A 19,013-nucleotide genomic window follows, 5' to 3' on the forward strand; every position below is an offset into this window, starting at 1 on the left:
ACAAAACTGATGTTTAATAAAAAATCAGAGTCCTGCCTCAATTAATTCTGGGGGGGAAAGTGTTTGCTTTCTGCAGGAAGTTTTTGTTTTTCATCCAAAATATGAATAGCCCAAAACTGAAATATTTCAATTGAAAATCAAAATATTTCAATTTGGAAGTGCCTTGTGGGAATTGTTGTTTAGTTGCCTCAGGACCCCATCGTCCTCTGTGAGCTGGCTTCCTGGCCAGACTATAGCACTCCTGAATCACCATGTCCAGGGTCTCCCATGATGCACTGCTTCCTCTTTCCCAGAGGGGAGACTATGGTGTATCATGGGAGGTGTAGTCTGACTAGGGCACCTGGACCCTAGAAGAGAATGAGGCACTATTTAGAAGTGAAATATTTCAATTTTCAGCCTAAATATTTTGGTATTTGAATTTCTGCTGAAAATCAAAATTTTCTGCAGGAACATAAAACGCTGTTACCAGCTCTACCCACAATACTCTTAGAATTTACATAGGGAGGCAGTGTTTCCTAGGAGACATAGTGCTGGGCTAGGGCTCAGAAAACATGGATTCTGTTCCTGTCTCTGCCACTGACCTGGTGGGTGACCTTGGGCAAGTCACTTTCCCGCTCTGTGCCTCAGTTTCCCTATATGTAAAATGGGAACAGTGATACTGACCTCCTTTATGAAGTGCTTTGAGCACTAACGATGCAAAGCACTGTCTAAGAGGCAGGTATTATTATTATTAGGGAGTCCTTTAAAACACCACAGAGAGGAGCTGAACTCCGATACATTTCAGTGAATGTGCATAGATCAAAACTCCATTTCCAGGCGTAGAATAAAAGTCCCCAAATCATCTCAAGGCTTTTGTAATACGTCAGTTTCCATCCTGGTCACAGAAACACCTCTGCTCCGAGGGAAGGCCTTTGCCCTGAGGGGCGCAAGGCTTTCCCGTAAGACATTTCCACTTTAGCTTGCTTTTATTTCCTTCTCACTCTGAACTACTAGCACGCCGCAGGGACCGTGAAACAGACAACCAGCCGTCTCGAGGCTCATAATATGGGACAGAAAGCAGTTAAGGGCTAGGAAGAAAGTACTTGCAGAGGGGACTGTAACCAATCTAGACCATGAGAATGGTACCTCTATCTAACACTCAGTTCCTAATGAGGACAGGAAGTGCTAACAATGTTAGCGGGAGCAAAGCTGAGATGGCAATCCAGCACACCAGGTGATGTTTCTTGCTCTAATCACCCCCATAAAATGTATTTAAGCAGCCAGGCTGAGACCTTCTGATGTTTTAGTTATTTATTATTGTTTCTGGCCTTATAACTCTTCTCTTAATGTCAGGCAAATGAAGCATATGGAGAGACAGGTCCTGCGGTGGGATCGTTGCATTAATTCATGCCTCAGTCGGGTATTGTGCGGAAAGTTTCAAGCTGGACTCTAACTGGGCTGCCAAAGGAGAGCAGCTGGGTTTTCAAATGTGCTAGAAGAGTTAGGTGCCCAAATCTAAGCCCATTTAAAATTCCCAGTCATTTGATTTTTTCACTCAGCTTGTATGTACTACCCCTTGCTCCACCCTGTGTCTGTCTTATCCATATAGATAAGGGGCAGTGGTTAGTCCTTAGGCACTAATGTAATAAACATGATTAATAACATTTCTAGCTAGTTTGGCTGCAAGTTATTATTTATACAAATGACTGATTTTCTTTCTTTCTTTCTGAACATATAATACACATTGACATAGAATGATATACCATACGAAAACCCAACCACAAACCCTAAGTTAAAAGAATATAATTTCGATTGTAAAGTCAAGTGCTCCAAAGTTAGGAAATGTGAATTTTGCAGGACGAAGAAAAGGCTCTTCTCTAACCTGAGGGTTTCATCTCTGGGAATTTCAAAGGCCTGCTACAAACAATGGACACATCCTAGCTGAGGATGTTATGCAACCTAAATATAGGGGTTGCTAGCAGCTTCCCTTATAATGGTATAACTGCAGGGTGGAAGATGGATACACCTCTCTCTCTCTCTCTCTCTCTCTCTCTCTCCCTACAGCAGTCCTATAACTCATATTTAATTAGACCCAGAGCATGATGTCTTTATATTCGAGGTACCTATCCACGGTAAGGACAACCTGGACAACATGGAAGTGATGCTGGTGGGTGGGAGAACCCATCTAGAGGAGATGGTGGGTGTAATGTTTGCTCCTTGTAGACAGGATGTAGTACCTTTTGCTCTTTGCACAAAAATATGGAAAAATCCACATTGTTTCGGAATAACCTTTACTAAATATATACAAACGTATATGTAATTTACATGTGACCTAGCTACTTGCAGGTGGTTGCTGTGATTGGGTTCTGGTGGCTTCTAAAACACCGTGAGTGCCTCTTGAGGGCTCCCAATCTATCTAAAAGAATAATATCCTATTATTACACACTATAGACGGTTTGTCGCTCTATCTATTGACCTCTACCACATAGCTACGGTATTTCTAAGGTGCCTATCACTTTGGCGTTTGTCTTTCAATTCCTTCCCCTGCAGATTTTGGTAGACTCTTGTCATCCTGGCTCACTAAGTTATAGACTAGATGGCGGTGAACTCTCTGGCCTGTGTTATGCAGGAGGGTCAGGCTGGATGATCATAATGATCTCTTCTGCCTTCCTCCTGGACCAACAGCCTAGCAACTTTGGAGCCTTTTAATTCAGTCATTTCTGGGGGGTTATTCATTTAAGCTAAAATACTATTTTATGGCACAATCCTGGAGCTCAGAAGTAGCTAACTTCCCTCAAACTTCCATAATGCCCCTCAGGGCTGCGCTGACTCATGGGAAATTTCTGCCCGAGGGAAAATGTGTTTCCCCCAAGATGTGAGTGTGTGGAACAGCTGCCGGTGCTGCAAGAATAACCCAAACTAGAGCAGAGTTTGCTACCATGACAGCTGGAAACCACGCAGCAAGCTCTGCCAGTAGTTGTCATACACACCAGCACCAATGGAGCACAGGGTAGGGGTAACAGGCACCCAATTAGCGCAGCCTGGTTGTCATTGACACTGCAGGCACTTCACGCCGTTCTGGCAGTGCACTTGTACATGACGTACACACTCACTGGCAGGCCCCTGCCCGTGGCCAAAGTGGTGCAAAGTTCTGCTCTGTTCTATAAAGGTTATTAGTCTATAGGAACATAGGACTGGAAGGGACTTCCTGGGTTGTTGAGCCCAGTCCCCGTTTCCACAGGCAACCCCGGCTTAGGACTCCACTCCTGAACTTATCAAGCTCCATCTTAGAACTCGTTAGGTGGTTTGCCCCCCACTATGCTGATGGGGAGGCTGTTCTAGCATCTCCCTCCTCTGATTGTATAAGTAGGGGCATAGCGAGCAGATCGAGGGATGTGATCGTTCCCCTCTATTCGACATTGGTGAGGCCTCATCTGGAGTACTGTGTCCAGTTTTGGGCCCCACACTTCAAGAAGGATGTGGATAAATTGGAGAGAGTCCAGCGAAGGGCAACAAAAATGATTAGGGGTCTGGAACACATGACTTATGAGGAGAGGCTGAGGGAGCTGGGATTGTTTAGCCTACAGAAGAGAAGAATGAGGGGGGATTTGATAGCTGCTTTCAACTACCTGAAAGGGGGTTCCAAAGAGGATGGCTCTAGACTGTTCTCAATGGTAGCAGATGACAGAACGAGGAGTAATGGTCTCAAGTTGCAGTGGGGGAGGTTTAGATTGGATATTAGGAAAAACTTTTTCACTAAGAGGGTGGTGAAACACTGGAATGCGTTGCCTAGGGAGGTGGTAGAATCTCCTTCCTTAGAGGTTTTTAAGGTCAGGCTTGACAAAGCCCTGGCTGGGATGATTTAACTTGGAATTGGTCCTGCTTCGAGCAGGGGGTTGGACTAGATGACCTTCAGGGGTCCCTTCCAACCCTGATATTCTATGACTCTATGATTCTATGGTTAGAAACCTTCTCATTTCTAGCCTAAATTTACCCCTGGCCAATTTATTCCCATTTGTTCTGGTGCCAGTGCTGTCCTTTAGCTTCAAGACCTCTTCTTGATCCCTGGTGTTTACCCCTCTGATGTATTTATAGGCAGCAGTGACATCCCCTCACAGTCCTTTTTATTTTTATTTTTTGCTGGGCTAACAAAGCACAGCTCTCTTAGTCTCCTCTTGTAAGATCAGCTCTCCGTTCCCCTGATCGCCCTAGCAGCCTTTCATTGCACCTGTCCCAGGCTGAAGTCATCTTTCTTGAACGTGGTTGACCAGAATTGCACACAGTATTCCAGATGAGGTCTTGCTAGATGAGGCCTTGTAGAAGGGCATTAATACTTCCCTAGCTCTACTGGAAATACCTCACCAGTTACACCCCGGGATCACATTTGCCTTTTATTTATTTTATTTTTAACACAGCTGCATCCCATTGGTGGCTCACAGTCATCCTGTGATCTTGTTCCTAGGCTATTTAACATTTTTATTAATGACCTGGAATAAAATACAAAATTATCCCTGGAAAAGTTTGCAGATGACACAAAAATTGGGGGAGTGGTAAATAATGAAGAGGACAGGTCACTGAGACAGAGCCATCTGGATCGCTTGGTAAGCTGGGCACAAGCACACAATATGTGTTTTAATATGGCTAAATGTAAATGACTACATCTGGGAACAAAGAATGTAAGTCACATTCATATGATGGGGGACTCTATTCTGGGAGCAATGGCTCTGAAAAAGATTTGAGGGCCATGCCAGATAATCAGCTGAACATGAGCTCTAGTGTGATGCTGTGGCCAAAAGTGCTAATGCAGCTTTTAGAGCATAAACAGGGGAATCAAGTAAGAGCAGGAAAGTTATTTTACCTCTGTATTTGGAACTGGCACGACCGCTACTGTAATCTTGTCCAGTTCTGGTGTACACAATTCAAGAAAGATGTTGATAAATTGGAGAGGGTTTAGAGAAGAGCCAAGAGAATGATTAAAGGATTAGACAACATGCCTCACAGTGAGAGACTCAAAGAGCTCAATCCATTTAGTTTAACAAAAGGGTAAGACATGACTCGATTACAGTCCATAGGTAGCTACATGAGGAACAAATATTTAATAATGGGTTTGTCGATCTAACAGAGGAAGGTATAACACCATCCCGTGGCTGGAACTTGAAACTAGACAAATTCCAACCAGAAATAAGGCATGCATTTTAAACAATGAGAGTAATTAACCACTGGATCAAAATCAAGACTGGATGTTTTCCTGAAAGATCTGCTCCAGGAATTACTGGGGGGAAACTCAAAAAAAAAAAGTGCCATACAGGAAATCAGACTAGGTGATCACAATGGTCCCTTCTGGCCTTGGAATCTATGAACTTATGACTCATCATACTGTGCTCATCCCCACAGTGTCTGAGCACCTCATGAGCCTAGTGTAAATGGAAGTCAGTTTTACAAACACTTTGCACTGGTGTAAGTGGTGAGACACGGTGCAGGGCAATGTCAGACCAGGGCCTATCCCTCTATCTACCCAGCTTCTCAGATTGGCATCCATTGCTGTCGAACCTTAGAATCTTTAACCATCCATTCATCCCCCTACTCATGTCTCTATCCCACATGTGTGATATACATACCGGGGGGGGGGGGCTATAAATAACCTATATTTTGTGTGTTTAGCCAAAAAGAGAGAGACTCCCACAATTTTTGTCTCCCTGTGCTAACTGTAAGACATGTCTATCCTTTCCAATCTATGCTGCCTCTTATATTGAAGTGAGAAGCTCAATTTACCGCAAAAATTGCATTTAGAGGAAATGACAGAAATCCTGAGTGATACTAAAAGTCTCCAGAAAGACCGATTTTTTCAGTGCAGACTCATTTACCCAGTGAGGGGGAAAAAATGAAGAGAACCTTGTCAGTTCCTCATTGCATTTTCCACCAGCCTCTTCGGACACCTCCATGCACCCACTAGACAATCAGAACATCATGTTGGACATTGCACATCTTCCTTCTTCCAATCCACTGGGGGACTGAAGACTTCTTCATGTTCCTCATTCTTCTTTCCGGCAGCTCTCAAATCGGATTGTGCTATCTACTTGGAGTTGTGGAAGCACCTTAATGAAAATTGAAGATGACATAAAAAATGATGTTTGAGGCACAAAATATGTATGTGTGTGCGTATGTATTATGTTATGAATCACACCATGCAATGCTCTCTTTAAACTTTTGGATTGTGGCTTTTAAAGTTCTTAGTGTGAGACTCAATGGCTCCTTCTACTATTCCATGCATAATCACTCTTTCTCCCATGCCTCACCTATGCTCCTGTAAAAATCGGCACCACCATCACAATATCCTCTTTCGAGTCCCTCTATAAAACTCACCTCTGCAGTGATGCATACAAAAACCTCACAATACGGGTAGGTAGCTGGTGTGCTGCAACCACTATCTACTGTGCTGATCACAGCATCTCATTAATACCTTGGGATCCCCCTCAGTCTGATGTATCCACATGTTATTCCCCATTTTACCCTGGGCTTGTCTACATAAGGAAACTGCCCCAGAACAGCTGTTCTGGAATAGCTGCCCGTGTGGACACTCTCTTCTGGAATGAAAGCAATTTTATTCCAGAAAAAATTATTCCACTTTGGAAGCAAAATAATTATTCCAGAATACAAGTGACTTTTATTCTGAAATAGAGAGTCCACAGGAAGAGGTATCCTGGAATAGTTTATTCCACAGTATCCTATTCCGGTCAATTTCCCCAAGCTGCTAGGCCCCAATCCTGCAAACACTTCGGCCATGTCTACACCAGCATACTAGGATAGGAATACCAGCATACTATACAGGCAAAGTGCTCCTAGCGGGGAGCCGTGTTTTGTATCACTACAGTAAAACCACCCGCCATGTGTGTAACAAGCTCTACCAGAAAAGACACAGCTTCACTAGGGGTTTCTGCTGGCACCGTTATCGCTCTGGGGTCACTCCTCTTCACGCCCCTGACTGACAGAGCTATGTCAGCAGAAGTCTGTAGTGTAGATCCAGCCTTCACTGCCATGAGTAACCCCCAGTAAACTGCTCACGGTAGTAAGTTAAATACTTGTGAAAGGCCTGGTCTATGCTACAGAAGTTGTACCAGTATAACAGCATGGAAGAGGGGTGTGATTTTTTTACGGATATAGTTATACAGACATAAGCCCTTGTGTAGATGCAGTTATCTCAATATAAAGATGTCTTATACCATGGTAGCTTATTTTGCCTCCCAAATTCTGTCCACATTAGGAGGGGACGTTGTCTCTTTAACTCTACAAGCAGCCAAACTTTTAAACTTATATCTGAAAACCCTTATGTCTACACTACGTGTACTGCTGCAGCTGTGGCATTGTAGTGCCATAGTGTAGATGCTTCCCACTGTGATGGAATAGGTTTTTCCATCAATGCAGGGAATCCGCCAGTAGCTAGATCGATGGACGAGTTCTTCCATTGACCTAGCAGCATTTATGTCAGTGGTTAGGTCAGTTTACCAACAGCGCTCAGGGGTGTGAATATTTTTTACACTCCTGAGCGACGTAGCTAGGACAATCTAAATTTTAAGTGTTGACCAGGGTTTGGTCGGCACTTCAAACTTATGCTGGTGTCATTTATATTGGTCAGAGGTGTGAAAAAAACAGACCCTCCCCGCCCCCCCCCCCCCGGTGACAGATATGCCAAGAAACCATCAGTATAGGGCTTCTGTTGACACAGCTAATGTCATTCAGGAAGGCGGTGTGGAAAGAAAAACCTTTTTCTGTCAGTGTACATGGAGGGCTCTGCTGGCATAAGCTCTGTAGTGTAGATTAAGCCTTACCCTCATGCTGAACTTCACTGCCATAGGTAGTCCCCATTGAAAGAACCAGCCACAGTAGTAAAGTTAAGCACATATTTGTAGGCTTGGGACCACAGGCCTGGTGTACACTGTGTGGGGGTGGCAAGCTAAGTCGGTCTAAGTTACGCAAATTCAGCTATGAAAATAATGTAGCTAAAGTAGTCGTGCTTAGAGCTACTTACTGCAGTGTCTTCACTGCAGTAGGTCGACTGCTGACTCTCCCCCGTCGACTCCGCCTACGCTTCTCGACTCCCCCGTCGACTCCGCCTATGCTTCTCCAGTGGAGTACCGAAGTTGATGAGAGAGCGCTCGGCGGTCGATTTATCATGACTTCACTAGACGTGAGAAATTGACCCCCGCTGCATCAATCACTCCAGAGCTAAACGTAGACATGCCCTTAGATTTCAAACTCTTTGCGGGGAGGAGCCATCTTTTTTGTCAGCTGCTTGTACAGTACCTAGCACGATGGGGTCTGTAAGTGCCACCATGCTCCAAAATAGAATAATAATACCTGATTTTTAAAATGACTTATTAATAAAAACAGGAAAGCCCATTAGAATCAGGAATGGAGGGAAAAAAACATCCATCACACATTTTTACTTCAAAAACAAAGCAGAATCCCACACATCACCCATCATGCGCCCCTCCCCGCCCCCGCAGGGACCTGACAAGTAACTGTTTTGCCTTGTAAATGTTATCTTATATTGCAAAACATCAATTGTCTATGTTAATCCATTGTGATTTCTTCCCTTCCCCCTCAATCACCACCCAACCCCATATAAAATATTAAGCTTAATATTAAAAAGTATGGTGGGGCCTTATACAAACATTGATACATGCGCTCTGTGTTCACAGGGGAAAGGCTCTATTCCCCTACAGTTTCAGGAGAGATGGAGATTTTAAGCTTCTACTAATTTGGCTGCAAGTTTATATTTCATTGCAAAACTGCCCTTGTTTCTGTGGAAGCCAAGGACAATAGAAAACACACCCAGCTTCTTAACATCTGCCATCTTTAATATGTAATTGGCCAGGGCTTAAGGTTGCAAAGGAAGGTCCCACTGAAAGTATTTGATAAAGATATTTCTTTCTTTCACAATACATTCCCCACCCCCCATCACCCCCTGCCATCCTGTGTCTTTATTTAGAGACAACACAAGTCTTGAATGTGGCTGCTCTTGGGATTATTAGCAATATTTGGAATTCTCCTAAGAGTTTGTGTTAATTGTGGACACTGGAAACTTGCTTTTCCACTTTTCCTACACACACACACACACACACACACACACACACACGAAGGGTGGAGGGTGGAATTCAGGTTTCACTGAGCTTGCTAAACTCACAGGGGCCCTCAAATTTGATCATGATGAGCCACTGCACAGGTCGATGGCAGATGTGGCTTGGCCCTCTCCTTGAAGAAATGAATGCTGCTACCTGTTTGGATTGGCTGTGTCCAAAAAAAACATGGAGACCACACATGAAATAGAGCAGGTGCATTGGCATGGAGCAGACCAGAATGAGTAACTTCTCTGATTCAATTAATACAGTCCTGGAGTGCTTCAGACAGAAGCCCATATAGACTCTTGTTTTATTCACATATACAAAGCCTCTTCCCTCCCCCCCTTCTCTTTCTAGTGCAAGCTTTCCTAGGTGCCATCTGCATCCAGATTTCAGTTGACAAACAAGGGGAGAGTGCTGCTGAATGAATTACAGAGACAGGACCTTGTAAATATTAATCAAGATGCTTTTTTCTCTGTTTGGCTCTGCAGGAAGTAAGCAGATGGGGAATGGGACAGCCCTTTTGCCCAGCTGAAGAGTGGGGATAATGTCAGCCTAATGAATTCCACCAGCAGAACATTTTTACATAAAATCAATGGCTGGATATGAGGTTTAAATATTTTATTAGACCTTCAAGTGGTCAAAAAATGTCTAAAAGTGGGGGAAACTCAGTTTTGTGCAAATGTCCCAGATCTTGTATAAGGAAAGGGGGTGGCTTTAAAGGTGGGGCAACGGCCCTTGGAGATTGGGGAAGAAGAATGAATGGAAGGATTGCATTCCATAATTAATAGTTGGAAATAAATTGGCTCACTTAAATTCTACTCAAGTTTCTAGTCATTCAGGTGTTTCACCAATTCACTGATGTCTTGTGTGGTTCTTTCCAATAGATGGTTTCGTAATAAATCATTACACACATTTTTCCATTGGGGGAAAAAGTGCATTTCATTTTGCACCCTACATTTGGTAAATAAATAAATAAATAAATAAATAAAAACCCAAAACTCTTTTTTAGAGAATGGTTTCTTCAGAGAATTTTCTTCTCCATAACTAATAAAAAAGGCAGAACATGAGTACATTTTAAGCAAAAGTCTTATCTGTTCATTTAATATTAACAAATTGAAATGAATTATTTTAATGCCAATTAACTTGTAGCTGTCCCTTATTAATAGTAATTTAGATTAATATTTCTTGGAAGCAGGAACATTGGGCTCAGTGTTACGTGCCTGGAATATCAACTGGAGAAGAAAACATCACTTTGAGTCATGAGGAGTTGAGCTCTTTCCTTTTTTTCCTTCATCTTCATCTGAGCTCTTGTTTTTTTCAGTCAAAACTCAAAAAGTACATCTGGGTGACTGTCTCTAAACGTTGCTAGCTTAAAAAGACAACAGGATCATATTAAAAAGGCTTAAAAACTATCCCATAAAAATTGGATTTAATGATTTCTCCAAAACCTCCAGTTTCAGAGTCATTATATTGATATATAGATAGATAACCATCTTTATAAGACTCCTAACAATCAAGAAGTGTAACTATTCTCCATATTCCTAGCATCTTCTTATTTCAATTAAAACAAGCCAATAGATCAAAATACAATTAAATTAAAACTATTCTACAAAATCCACCTTCCTATAAGGTCTGGCTGATTAAACTAGAGTATAATTAATAATACATTTTCTTACCCACTGATTCTTCCAAAGGAGATTTAGCTTGGGAGAGCAGAAAGAAAACCCAGACATCTGAATTTAAATATTATTGCTGGAAAGGGTGAAAGGTGGGGGAGGGGGAGCGGAATTAACCAAGGCAGTTGACCATGGCTTTGAAAGAAAGAAAGAAAGAAAGAAAGAAAGAAAGAAAGAAAGAAAGAAAGAAAGAAAGAAAGAAAGAAAGAAAGAAAGAAAGAACATTTTTCCTCTATTATAATGGGATATTTTAGTCTGAAAAGTTGCCTTATAGGTTATCAATAAAGCCACTTTGGGATTTCTATTAACGAGTATCCACTTGATCTATACAGAAAGTTTGTTGCGTTTCATTACTAAACTCTCTCTCTCACACACACACAAGCATGTTCATCCATTTTCATTGCAAAAGTAATTTCAAACTTCATCGGCTAAATGAAGATGAAACGGTGTATTATGGTTGGATACAGAAGAAGGGGAGGGAGGGATGCTCTATTTAAAAAAAAAAAAAACAACCCCCACAGCAAAAAGATGCATGCAAGCGAACTTGGGAGTGTGAGAATAAAAATGGACTTACCTTGAGCATCCCAGCAGAGATTCCAGGAGGGTCTGGTGGGGTGGGCTGGGGCTGGGCTGGGTTGGGTTGGGGGGAGGGATGAAGTCATGTCCATTTCTCGCAGCCCAGAGAGAGATCTGGTGCAGAAACTGTTTCCTATCATCCCTCTTGTGTGTTTGCCCAGAGAGAGACTGAAAGTTACAAATCGCTGCCATTAACTCATCAAACAGTCCCTCTCCCAGTGAACCTTGGCCATTGGCCAAGAGCCGGCCACGTGATCCCTCCTGCCACTGTATCGAATTTCAGCTGGCTTTTCCTCGCGCTCCGGGCCGGGGAAGTGCCCCATTTGACATGGTGCAAGCCGGGCCAGGGCGCGGGACAAGGGGGCTAGCGCGGGTGGGGGCCAGCACAATGAGAGGAGGATGAACCCTCAGCCAGAGCTGGGCTGGGGGGGAGAGAGCAGGTCGGGCTATGCAGGGACCTGGCCCGGGGAGCAGAGACTCCAGCATTTGCCGCGGAGGCCGTGCAACATCCGCTGTGCTGGGGACGATCGCTGCGTGCTGGGAAGGGAGCTCCCAACTGCAGGGCCCCCCCCGCCGCATCTCCCCTCCCCGCCCGGCCAGCCCCATCCTTTCCCCGCTCCCTCTCGTCATCCCGCGGCTGGGCCCAGGCCCCTTTACAACCCCAGCCAACCTCCCGGCGCCGCTTTCGCCTCCCCAGGTTATAACTCATCCTGCTGCAGCCCCTTCCCACCCAGTTCTCATGACCCCGGCTTTCCTGGGGGGAGCCTACCCCCCTCCGCCGCCGCCGCCTACCCAGCTTGCCTTATTGGACCCCGCTCCGGGGGTCGGGGAGCGGATCGGTACCACGCCTGTAGCCAGGACCCCCCCAGCTGTAACTCTCTGGTGGTGCCAGAAGATAGAGGGGACCTCTCTCAGGATGTTTACGGTGACACGAAAACTTTTGAGTGGATGAGAGTCAAAAGGAACCTTCCCAGAACAGGTGAGTCTGAGACAGAGGCCAGTGTATTTAACTGTGGGTGGCAGGTCACTTGGAGAGGCCAAGTAACGTCACTAGGTAATAAAAGTGGAAGATATTCAGGTGTCCCGTCCCCCCCACATTGGCGCATGCCTGTCTCTAAGCAGGTCTATTTGCCTTAAATTTTCTCTCTGCCATGATGTTTGTTACGATTACCTCCAAACTACACTCCTTCTCCCAAGCTGAGTGTGACTTTCAGAACTTTTTTTTTTCAATTAAAGTTGTCTTGTGTCTAAAATTATTGCTTTCTTTTTTAAAAAAAAATCATTCAAAGGGAAACAAACTTTTATTTTTTAGAAAACACGAGTTAAGAGGAAACGGACATGTTTGTCTACAATTGGCCAGAATGGTCCCCAAATAAGTGTTTGATCTGACTGATAGAATCTTAAACATATATCAAATATTTATTTGATCTGTAATATATATAGGTACATGTATAGTTTGAAATTAATGTTGAACCTGGGGATTGGGAGGGTGTGGTTTTGAATGGGGTTATTGTTTCCTTGAAAAATTAAACGTCTTTTTTCAATATTTTAAAATGCATTTTACAGGAATCTGACTTTTGTCTCATTTTAATTTAGGCGCGACAACACCACCCATAAAAGTAATTTAGCCCAAAATAAAAGAGATGAAACAACGTCATACTTTTGTATAATTTTAGCAGGTTGGTAATTAGCAAGTCTGACTTTTAGTTCTGTGCGCTGGGAATTTAGCTTCAAAATTATTCTACCAAAAAATTCTGATCTTGACAACGCTCAGTGCATTGCAAAATTCAAAGGGTAGCAGTTATATTCATTTAAATTACTCCCCAGAGGAAAGTCCATGTATTACCTTTTTCAAACTGAGAGGCGGAAAAACTTTCTCCAAATATTAAGCCGCGTAATGAAACCATTTTCTGAACTCATCGATAAAAATCTGTGTCTTCATAGATCATAAGAAGTTTCTTATTTACTTCCAATTATATGTGGCTCCTTGCATCATAAATATCTTCCAAGAGATTTATCTCTGACATTTTGCTAAATATTGTATAAATTGAAGGATTTTTTTTTTTAAAAAAAATCACAACTTTCTTTAAAATTACCATAGTAGAACCATCTGTGCAAACAGATTCGCGTTTGCTTCAAGCGTTTGCCTGTAAAGTTTCTTCCAAGCTTTTGCAAATTTCTGGGTAATGTATTTTTTTTAAAAGTTAAATGTTGTTACAAAGTATCTAACTAACTGGATGTGAAATGATGTATTTTCTCAAGTGGGAGGGGTGGGAAATGCACATTTCATCCCGGTTTTAACGTTGAAAAAGGAGATCGTTTGGGGTTTAGAAAGCAATTGATATTTTCAAAGGCAATCCAGTGGAACAGCCTGAGATTTTAATGTTTTTTTAAAAAAATAATCAAACCGAGTTCACTGCCTCCAAAGGATTTCCTCTGCCGTTCGAGTTTAAAGGTCTTTTGACGGCAATAGACAGTATGATTTTCCAGTTTCTTGGAGTTTGATTGAAGGGGAACAGATTTTACGTTTTGCAAACAGTTTGCCAATTGATGTTTGCTTCTCTCCTGTAACTTTTCGGGTGTGGGCAGTGTTTGTTTAGTTTTCTCTTCTGATGATCTGGGTTTATAAACGACTCCGACTTCTCCTAACTCTCTCGACCAAAGGGGAAAAGCTATTCAAATAACCAAGAAAGCAACCGCGTGGGGTTATATATATATAATAAGTAAGGCTAAAACCTTTCTCTTTGTTTCGTGCCTTATCTCATTGTTTCACCTTCAAGAGGGGAAGGAGAGGAGTCGGTTAACTGTCATTCACTGAGAGCAAAAATATAACAAGATTGGGAAAGTTCTGCTTTTTATTTTGCTGATTCTGGCCATATATAAATCAATCAAAGAACAAGGATGAATTTGATCATTTGCAAAACGAAGGAAAGAAAGCAAATAAGAGTCAAATGGTTTCAGATGTTTTTAGTGGGTTTCACAGGCATGGAGAAGATTTGTTTTAAATGTATGCTCATTTTTGAGCTCGATACTAAGGCAGAGGGATATTCTTTATGCTACTATAATAAGACATGTGTGTTAGAGCGAAGGTGAAAATTGGAAAGACAGAAGGAGACACACAGGAAGGGAAGAAGATAGAGACTGAGAGAGATGGAGAAAGAGAGATTTGTTCTTTGATTTGAAAGTTAAGATCACGCTGATATGTAAACGCAAAACCTTAGACGTCAGACTCAACTCTGCAAAAATAGATGCAGATTATCCCCCTTCATTTAGTGCATCGCTTTAATAGCAGTGTTTGGAAAGAAAGAAAGAAAGAAAGAAAGAAAGAAAGAAAGAAAGAAAGAAAGAAAGAAAGAAAGAAAGAAAGAAAGAAAAAGTTAGTTAGTTAGTTAGTTAGTTAGTTAGTTGGTTGTAAATGCAGATGCGATCACGAGATTTTATCCCCTCAGGGAGCGGGGGACCCATAGGGGCTCTAACAAGGCAGTTGGCCACTCCAAGGGAAGAGTTGAAAGTGAAACTACCTGGGGCCTGAGTTCGGCATCAGAGAAGCTAATGGCTTGTAGGGGAGGCGACTCTGGTGTGTAGGGACCCGAGGCAGATAGTGAATCTGCTGCAGTTTCCCCCCGGCTTCCCCACCTCTCTCTGCCCTGACTGCCTGTGAAACCTTCGTGATTGGCATTAGAGTCATTCCAAAGTGAAAAGAGCTGTTAAGGGTTATTCGCTCCCCCCACCCCCACGTGTTTCCCTCAATCTGAATGTTTTCGGGGGACTGGGGGGGGGGGAGAAGAAAAGAAAAGAAAGAAAGACCGACCCGGGCCCTTTCTACCCATCTCTGGCAAGTTTCCCATTATAACCACCTTTCCTTTCCACTTAACCTTTGGGCTCCCGCATCCTGCACGTGTTCCGCCGCCAAGACCATTGGGTCAGCCTGGTTATCGAAACATGATAACCCCGTGTGTGTGTTTTAAGGCAGAAAAGCCCAGAGCCCCAAAACAGGGCATTGTACCCCAAGATGGGGTCTGACATCACTGACCTTTTTTTCACTGCTCCTTCAAAAATCCCAGGGCCGCCCGGGGACTTTCTATGAACCACAGAGCTCAAAGGACTGAAGCCCGCGGGAGTCTAACCTGTTACTTGTGTTTTATATAATGACTATATACATAATGAATTGATGTATACACACATAGATACACAAGTACGCACGCACATATTCTATAACACACATCTATATAAAGACACATCTACATAATTAATATAGATTCCAAAATATACGCATATTACAATACATATTCATTCTGCAAAATAATCCTATATACCTACATATCACTATTTTTCAATATATATATTGCAAGAGGCAGGTACATATATACCTCTTGCTAAATACACTCCTATTGCAATATATATCGTGGAAAAGAGGAACGTGTATGTGATTATTTTGCAGAATAAATACCTATTGCCGTAGGAGTATATTTTGCAATAGGGATCTATGCATATAATAAAGAAAGATAATGGAAAGTATGTGTGTGGGTGTTGGGGGGATATTACTCACGAAAAAGGTGTTTTTGTATGGGTGGGGGTTAAGAAAGAAGAAAGAAAGTTAGCTAGCTGGAAAGGGAGCCTCCTAGTTACTAACCTCATGGGTTTTAATAACCATCTCCTCCCCACCCCCCTTCCCTTTGTCTCCAGTGAAATCAGGAGACTGTGGCTTTGCTGGGGAGAAAAACGCAGTCTCTCCCAGGACAAACTTCAGCACCAAGCAGCTGACCGAACTGGAGAAAGAATTCTACTTCAACAAGTACCTGACCCGGGCCAGGCGGGTTGAGATCGCCTGTGCCTTGCAGCTCAACGAAACCCAGGTGAAGATCTGGTTCCAGAACCGCAGGATGAAGCAGAAGAAAAGGGAGAGGGAGGGTTTCCCTGAGGGGTCAGCTGGCTGCAATGGACCGGAGTCCTCCTCTGACAAATCAGACATCACCTCCCCAGCTACCTCTCCTAGCAGAAGTAACGAGGCTCCCACGCCTCCCATCTGACTGAGGCTCTTGTTAGAACTTCTGTTCTGATCTTGGGCAGAGAAACAGAAAAGAGACTTTCCCATCAGATCCACTCAGCCCCCTGCATTCATCTTGCTGGGGGAGAGAGAAGGGTGCAATGCTTTGCAATGGACTTGGGGATGAAAACACCCACCAAAACCATGTGCAGAGACTTCCACACTCACCACCATGACCACCACCGATAGCACAGGACCAGCATTGTGCTGTTAAATCGGTGTCCTTCCAATAGATGCAGATGCTAGATTAATGGATGCCATGCTAAAAAATAAAGGGGTCACTTTCCCTTCCAAATTCGTAGAGCAGAGGTGAATAGAAAGGGCCAAATATTTTTTTCAAAACCATGAACTTTTTACAAAAAAATGCAGACAACAAAAAGTTTTCACATACTCTTGATTCTCTGTGAGTAAACTGGACGTTTTTTCCACTAAAAGTTTCAGTTACATTTTTATTCACAATACATTTCGACTTTTTCCACAAAAAGCTTCTACAACATCTTTAGTCACAAAAAAGATTAGATTAATTTTTTTCACAAAAAGGATAATTCTTCATGGAAGGTTTTGATGAACTTTTTCTACTAGAAGTGTTGACAAATTTTATTTTGACACATTATGTTCCCCAAAAAGTTTTGACATGAGCCTTATTCACAATGAGTTTTGATGCACTTTTTTCCCCCACAAAAATTCTTGACAAAATTGTTTTGTGGGAACTTTCAATGAACTTTTTTTCATGAAAAGTTTCACCATTTGTTTTTGTGGTTTTTTACCAAATGGTTCAATTACATGTTTTCCACAAAAAGTTCTGACAACAATTTGGGGAATAATTTTCATATTTGAACTCTAATTCCAAATGTTCCTATTTCACTGAGCCCTTTCAGAAGGAACTAGAGCCATTATCTCCTGGGAGTAATTATTTTAGAGATATGTAATACAGTTACATACCATTTTGGTGAAATTTCTAGGGAGAATAATGCTCTTCAGAAGTATTTTTAAGACCAAGACATTTTTGCTGAACTCAGCATTCTGGCCACAGACAGCCATTCTAGCCAAGGATGGTTATCACAGTTTCTTGAATGCCATCTCTATTCTTGTGCCCACACATCTAAATGATACCCTAGTGGGTGAGTTAACCCTCCCTCTGATGTGATACTAAAGGGGCAGAAAAAGCCCGGTCTCAAGCCACTGAAATCAATGGAAAAAATCTAGTGGTCTTTAATGGACTTTGGATCTAATCCATATGAAACAAGTTATATGCAGTATAATCAGTGGGCCTAGACAGATATTTGATCAAGAAAATATGATGTTTCCCCCATCTTTTAAATGTGCTTTCCTAGGCTAAATGCACCTTCAGCACAAATGGATAGGAGAGGAAATGTGAGTTCAAAATCAGGCTTAGAAATATAAGAGACATGGTAATTATGCTATAAATAACCTCCTCAGTCAGTAAAAGCTTAGAAGTGTATTATTTATTTTCACATTTCCGAGGTTCTTCATCAACATTTAAATCTTCTAACAGCTGGGAAGAAACACACTCTTCATATTAAAAGTGGATTTAATTTATAGCAAAGAGTGAAAGCAACAAAGCAAATGCAAAAATCAGGGGTGTTGTCACAGAACTTTGACAGGACAGTGGTGATGGGCTGGAGAGATGGGAATAGTTGCCTTTTAAACTTTAATAAAGGATAAAATGGAGGCCAACATTTTATCAAGAACAAACAATAAGAAGTGTTATAATAACCCTAGGTAATGTTAGAGCCACTTATGCTGAGACAAAGTTTGCACACAATGCCTCACTTTGGAGAAATAATTGGTTCATTTTCATCACCGTGTTTTATTATTATTAATAATTATTATCATTATTGATGTTTTACTATCAAAATATATTTGAGAAATGCCTTTTGTCCATGGAGAATACTGGTTTATTTTCACTCGGATCATATATTACAAGAGGCTAACCCAATGAAAGGACTTTAGGTGGCTGAAAAGTACATTTGATTTAAAAATATACACAGCATTCTTCTTCAACAGCCGCTGGATTTATACCAAATGTTCTGCTAACCAAACTTTCCCTCGGTCTTCCTTGCCACTCATCACTGAAAGGATTAATGGGGTGGTGGTGGGGTTTTAACACCTCTAAATAATACACCCATCAGTGGAATTTCAGGCAGGACAATCCCTAGAAACTGTTGCCTTTTTAATCGGATCTTTAAATTTGCAGTTCACTTCATTTTGCTGGCAAAAAAAGAAAAAACACACATGAAACAATAGCTAAGGAACCAAATATGCTAATTTGCCACCAATGCTATTATTTTGTCTTTCCTTGTTGCAAAATTCTAATCACACTTTGGAAATGAGCTGTGAGTTGTTCACTAAAGTACTCATGTTGAATTAGGGTTGCTGCTGTGTTTTAAATTATTTTTCCTCTCATTGCTATGTAACTAAACTTTTATCTCCTTGCCTGTTTAAAAATTCTCCTAATTTGTTATTTTAAATTACTCCATGTGGAAGCCCTCCTTTTCTTTTTGCGAATACAGACTAACACGGCTGCTACTCTGAAAGGTAAATTCAGACATTTTGGTGAAACTGCAAAATGTCTAGAATCAACATAAGAAA

General features: G+C 42.1%; 1 protein-coding gene and 1 long non-coding RNA gene across 3 annotated transcripts; one reads left to right on the forward strand and one right to left on the reverse strand.

Annotated features, from left to right (window-relative positions):
* Window positions 1-1,764: 1,764 nt before the first annotated feature.
* LOC140900871 (uncharacterized) lies at window positions 1,765-12,486 on the reverse strand. 2 transcript variants are annotated; one of them, XR_012155738.1, is made up of 4 exons: window positions 12,155-12,486; window positions 11,352-11,521; window positions 8,006-8,312; window positions 1,765-6,074 (listed from the first exon to the last, which is right to left on the reverse strand). It is a non-coding gene; the product is annotated as an uncharacterized lncRNA (long non-coding RNA). The 2 variants fall into 2 exon arrangements; XR_012155739.1 differs by having other exon boundaries at window positions 8,006-8,158; window positions 12,155-12,484.
* LOC140900870 (homeobox protein Hox-B1-like) lies at window positions 11,672-16,812 on the forward strand. Its single transcript, XM_073318790.1, has 2 exons — window positions 11,672-12,332; window positions 16,040-16,812. The coding sequence occupies exons 1-2, from the start codon at window positions 11,753-11,755 to the stop codon at window positions 16,381-16,383; spliced, it is 924 nt and encodes a 307-aa protein (XP_073174891.1). The 5' UTR covers window positions 11,672-11,752; the 3' UTR covers window positions 16,384-16,812.
* The last annotated feature ends 2,201 nt before the right edge of the window (window positions 16,813-19,013 follow it).

This window comes from Lepidochelys kempii, chromosome 20 (assembly GCF_965140265.1).
Source record: "Lepidochelys kempii isolate rLepKem1 chromosome 20, rLepKem1.hap2, whole genome shotgun sequence".
NCBI classification, from domain to species: Eukaryota; Metazoa; Chordata; order Testudines; family Cheloniidae; genus Lepidochelys; species Lepidochelys kempii.